Here is a 6,000-nt window from a genome sequence, read left to right as displayed (position 1 = left end):
GTTACAATTCAACATTCAGAAAACATTGTTAAATTATATTGAGTTTAACATTGGTCGCGTTTAGCAGAATATTTTTTACAACTGTTGGAAGTGCTGAAATTGAATTGTTCCAATAAAATAATAATCCAAATCTTAGCTCAGAAAATTTCTGACCGCAGCAAAAATATTATATATATACATTTCATAATTATACATTTTTTAAGTATCTATTTGAGTGTCAAAAAACAATAATTTGTTTAAGATTGTTTTAACGTTGCAGCAATATAAAGAATCAATGCACAAACATTAACCTGGATTCAACGTAGAAAAGATATTTATACTTCAACATTGCACTGTTTCAACAACATTGTTTTAACTTTCTGTGCTGTGTGGAGTGAAATCTATTCCATAAAAGCTGCAAGTTGATTTTCTGCACATTTCTCGAAACTAGAAACTTGGACCAAGTTCTAGCATCGTGGACGCAGGCCTTAACGGCCGTTAACATCGTCATAAAATCATTGTGCTGGCCCGTTTGCGGAGATTCGGCATCAGGCAATCGCGTAGATCGTTCGTGAACTGTTGTGCTAAGCGACCGACATGAAACATGCTGATATGCGCTAAATTCGAATCCAGTCTCAAGTTGTTGAGAATTCCACCCCGATACCTCGTACCAATTCTTAATGAGAATAATACTGACTTGACGTAGCCGTCGCGACCGTTCGTATTCGCGTCCCCGCGAAAGATCATTAGGCATCCGTCGTAATGATCGATGATTAAACGTAATGAAATATCTGGATGATGACTTGTCGTCGTTCGGCCGTTCGTTCGTTATTCCGTAATGGACGATTCGCCCGTTGGATGTAAGCGCGGAAGTTATTAGCGGGCCGCCTAATTGCGCGTTTAAGATTCGGAACGCCCGGAGATGATAATTTGTTCACTGACGGTGCAATTTAACTTACGGTTGCTAACTGACAATTGCAGCACAAAGCTTCTGGCGTTCTCATCATTTCTCTTCAAAAGAGGCATTATTAACAGATACTATCGTTACTCGTTTCATCGCACATATCGTTAATTTTATGTACGATTAGGGCAACATAAATCGTTCATTTTTCACAGATAAATGTAAAGGAGAAAACGAACCTCTCCCCTCTTTCTCTCCCGATAATTAGTGCCCAATAAATAAATACGGTGAAGTTGTATTCAAGCAAGTAACACTAAGAAAAGATCCGTTCGAAAGATTAATTATATATATATATATAATATATATATAACAATATCTGTATAAATAGATTATATGCAAAGCAAAAACAACGCGTAAATAGAAAATGAGCACCGGGCGTTCCAGTTTCGTCCAAAAGGCCACACGGAAAGACCCGCGGCTAAGTAAAAAATAACTAAAATTAAAATGTTGCCGTATAAATAGTAGAGGCATCCACATTGTTTTGGGTTGCAACATTCACTAATTGTAAGTTTGCTGCACAAAACGCATATAGTTGTCTCCACCAATATGGGTATGACAACCACAGATACAGCTGTCCCAAATATTACTATTTATGGGGGTTGTGCCAACCCTAGACATGTGGTAACCATATCGGTCTCTCCGTGCAACATTGCCTCTAAACTGACTAAATAGACATCGCGTTAAGTAACGAGTTGCAGCTGCGAAATTATCGTCCGTACGTTGCAAATGAAATGCGCAGAAGCCACAGCGAATTGTTACAACAGTCGCGGAAAAAGAAGAGAAATGCGAGGAGAAAATAATCTGACTAGAACGGGGGATAGTTCGACTTACAGCTAACGATACTATTGTAGACTAGAAAGTACAGAACCCACTCGGCTGCAAGCGCGAAAAATGCGATGTCGCTTACGCGTACGCGACCCGAAACCGTAACGTCTCCCGGCAAGATCGTAGACTGAATCCGAGTAGTCGCAAGAAATCATGAAAGCTACGGCTCGCTTTTGCAACGCCTTAAAAAAAAAGAAGATATACTGGCATGCTACATAGAGTAATGCGCGTGTCGGCTCGCGACGGTACACGTATAAATATCGTATTATGCTTGTAAGATAGTCTCTCTCTCGAAGTACAGCTAGTGGCCGCCCGTTATAAGGCCCGCTTACGAATACGTTAGGAAGAAAAAGAATCCTGCGTCTCTCTTTCGCGAAGAGCCCTTCCAGCCCTTCCCCCCTGAAAGTTTCAATTATCGAAAGTTCGGCTCAAACGTATCGTTTCATATTAGGATCTTCCCAACGTCTCCGGAAATCCTGTCGGAGAAATGAAGCAATGTCGCGCTCGATGGAACGCACTGAGAAATTTGGCACTGTCTTAAGTACTGCGGCGATTGGTATCAAAATCCTTGTCTGAGAAGTCCTGTCTGCCGATCACTTGGATATGATGCGATATTGTAACTGGTTTTTTTTCCGACAGAGATCCCGTCTTACAAATTTAAAGAGCGTTTTCTTAACATTACAAGTTATACGCTTACATATTATAGACGATATATGCCTTCTCTACATTTCTATCGAGTTTTTATGAAAATAAATTGGCAGGTAGCAGGCACCGTGTCTCTACCGTCATATATTGCGGTCACTTTGATCTCGACTGATTGCTTTTACTATTTTCATAGCTTCTATTGAAGAAGTAACTGTTGCAGAGTTTAAATCGACATAATTTTTGTGAAACGTTAAAGGGTACAATTTTTATCTCGTTTATGTTTATTTAAATTTCGATACTACAATCAGAATCGGGCCGAATAATTGCCGTATTAATTAATTAATATAGACTTACAGATTCTTTACGTTCAATCGTAAAGACGAAATCTTGGTGTAAAATACATTTTTCATATCATCCAAATTCCAAAATTCATATTTTTCACCTTTCGAAAGCATTGGAACTCGAGCAAACTTGACGAGATCGAAGTAACGTCAGTCTAAAGTACAGTATCTCTTTTAGACTACGACCAAACCGCTTGGTCGACAAAGTGTCGAAGAATGTTGTATTTTATTTTTTCCCCTCTCGAAACGAAAGCGTTGGTTCCTTGTGCCGGATAAAGAAGACAATCGATCTACTTACGAAATTACGATTAAAGAAAGCGCTGACGCTTCCAACTTATAACGAATGAATATAAACGTCATCTTTAAACTCCTCCTTTGTCAGATCTTACATTACCAAAAATATAAAATTCTCGAAACTGAAAGAGATTCCCTTAGCACCTTTTCGTGAATCCTGTAACACTCGCAGGCTACCTATCACAGACCCACCGATCCTGAAAGAGCCGTAGGCAATTCATTGGTCGAATCTTAAAAAAATATTGCCATCGAAGGCATCGCAGTTATCTTTCCGCTAGCTCTTTCTTCTCTTCCTGAGGGACAATCGCGGACCCAGGCGCAGGAGAATGATGTCGCAATACCAGTCGATTGGGTGTCTGAGGCTTTTATAAAAGGCAATGGATACTTCCCGAGAATTCGGAAAGTCAAACGGGATACACGGCTTATACAATTCTCGAACGAGTATTGCACATCAATTCTCGATTTCTCGACCATTATCCTTTCTCTTTATCAAAATATCATCTCGTCGGTCTAGCCGACGATAGCCGACTTGCGTGATTGCAAGTGGCGTTCATATCATTCTGCAAGGTACATTCACAGACAACTAAACGTGATATGCAAGCGCCTTACACTTTGATTGCGCTCTTTGATTTTGCGTCAATTCGCGGTAAGCTCGCTGGGAAAACTAACAAGCACAGAATAAGACTTCGTGTTTTGCAGGCGACGACATCACCTGAACTTTCGTTGATATTCCCGCTTGCAACTGTCGAGAATGAAGGCTTCTCCAGAAAAAAATACAGCTACTTACATAATACTTAACCGACTAAACGTTTCAAGCTGCCTCTATCAATACTTAAAAGTTACCTCTCCGAAAATTCTCCGCTGGCCGCAAGATTCCTCGGCTCGCACGTTCGAACGAGGGAACTTACGCGAGCGTAGGTCGAAAAAAGATTGAACAACCTTGTTAAAGCTACTATCGTGATGAATCGATTTTCGAAAGTTAAGTACTTTGCCTCCGGCGAGGACTAGCAATTTCATATGCGGCAAAAGATATGTTCTGATATTCCTTAAAGCGTCTAGATAGACGAACCTTTAATTTCCTTAATCGGTACGTTCTCCGAAAGACACTTTAAAAAATTACAGAGTACTTCGACATCGATTACAGCCCTGCAGTGTACTGCAATTTATGTAAACGTTTAGAGCGATTCCATTCACAGCACGATCTTATATTCAAGATTGCCTCAAATCTGATCTTAAGATTTCATTCATCCAACGAAATGATCGTACAGCGTTTCAAGGTCATACTTGAAACGAGCTTGAATATAACTATAAATACTGACCTTAGTTTCTCTTCTCAGAGAAGAAACGTGTACTGTATTTATTGAATGAAATAGCGCCCAGTTCTTCGCGATTTGCCGAACACCACTCGGGGGAATCTTCGAAGTCGAGTCCGACTTACGACACGGCACTTTCTCGGGCCCCGACGAACACAAGTACAAGTAGAATTGTACAAAATAATTCAAGATATAGTCCTTGGAACATCGAATTGCGAAACGAATATTGAAAATGCCGCGCGTATCGTTGTTCGAGCGGGACGATGATTCTCAGACTTGGTGCAACTATCGAAAAGTGAAATCGCGACGCAACGACGTTTGCGGCAGTCGATAAGAAGATCAGAGGATACCCTGAGAATCGCCGTCTCGAGACGATGGTTCCTGGCACTCTTTTTCCCTCCCCATTCTTAATTCATCGGGTCTTCAGTTTTCGCACGCTGGCGGCTTCCACAGCGTTTTCAGCACCGCCTGACTAATCGGGAATCGGGAAGAGATAGAGCAAAACCAGGGCGGATAGGAATGTGGCGAAAAGCATCGCGGACAGGACGCGGTCTTGAATCGTACGGAGTGAATCTGCGGCCGGCTCTTCGGTGCCACTCTCCCCCTCATCGCGAACAAGGAGAAGAGCGGTGACGAGGCGCGCCAGAGCCTCCAGCCCGTACGCGTCCATGTAACCCACGTCCATGATTGCGTCCGCGTCCAATAACACCTCCTGCAACACCAACAACGATACTACTCAGTCCCAGTTTCTATTTTAACGTACTGCGAAAACATTTCTCACGTGGCCTTAAAACGTATATCTCTGTCCTCTCCGAGGAAGGCCCTACTTTTGTACCAATTAGAAAGAGAAGCGTTCCTCGGGGGACAGCCGTTCTGTTACCCCAGCCTATCACCGTGCGGTACAAGGAAATCATTATTTGCCTCCGCGAAAGAACTTTTGATTCATTTGTTGAGTTATTTCTCCTTACTGACGTTTGCTTTGTAACGGTGCTTGTTAAAGTCGACTGTGATCAATTTGTTCATTTATCCTTTAATTATCTGTATTCTGTATCAAAAGTTCCAGCCAGAAAACAATCGAGGAACATCGAGAGGGATGGATGGGAAAAAAGCAACAGTAATATAGTAGTATTTTATGTAATGATTAATGAAGAATTATTCGGTTCGTTTGTAAAATTTGGGATAGTTAGTCCGTGGATGTTAATTGATGAGAGATATTCGGATGATGGCAGGAAAGGTGAGAGCCCGAAGTATAGACTGTTTCCCGAAGAAGCAACACAAAAGCGAACTGAAATCTAGGCACATGCAACTAAAGCTTCTTCGCTGATTCATTCCCCCCCCCCTCTCTCTCCTGGTTTTGTATTTTTATATATCCGCATGTCTTCGTAAAATCAGTTTGCAACTCGATCGAAATCAGATGAAAATCGGGGACTGACTAGTAGTCGTTGAAAGTGTCATCGAGAGGTGACGGCTAGATTGCCGAAGCGTTAGTCACGATGTATACAGACGTTCGGTTACGAATAATGTGCGGTAAATTTTTCCGTCCTGTTCACCAAGCAGGTTCGATAGATCTGATCTAAGAACGACGCTCGGTGAAATTGATAATCGTGCTTCATGAAGAGTTTTTGATTATCCAGTTTTATAT

At 41.5% G+C, this 6,000-nt stretch overlaps 1 protein-coding gene across 1 annotated transcript in view; it reads right to left on the bottom strand.

The window, feature by feature from the left end:
• Window positions 1-1,524: 1,524 nt before the first annotated feature.
• Window positions 1,525-6,000, bottom strand: part of LOC105566247 (leucine-rich repeat and calponin homology domain-containing protein 4) — a 48,473-nt gene continuing 43,997 nt past the window's right edge. The window contains 1 exon segment of the mRNA XM_012020110.1: window positions 1,525-5,070. Within this exon segment, the coding sequence (XP_011875500.1) occupies window positions 4,831-5,070 (240 nt within the window). The 3' untranslated portion in view covers window positions 1,525-4,830.

This window comes from Vollenhovia emeryi, unplaced genomic scaffold (assembly GCF_000949405.1).
Source record: "Vollenhovia emeryi isolate VEMERY1.0 unplaced genomic scaffold, V.emery_V1.0 DF939146.1, whole genome shotgun sequence".
NCBI lineage: Eukaryota > Metazoa > Arthropoda > Insecta > Hymenoptera > Formicidae > Vollenhovia > Vollenhovia emeryi.
The sequence above is the reverse complement of the archived record's forward strand: the minus strand, read 5'-3'. Positions and strand labels throughout refer to the sequence as shown.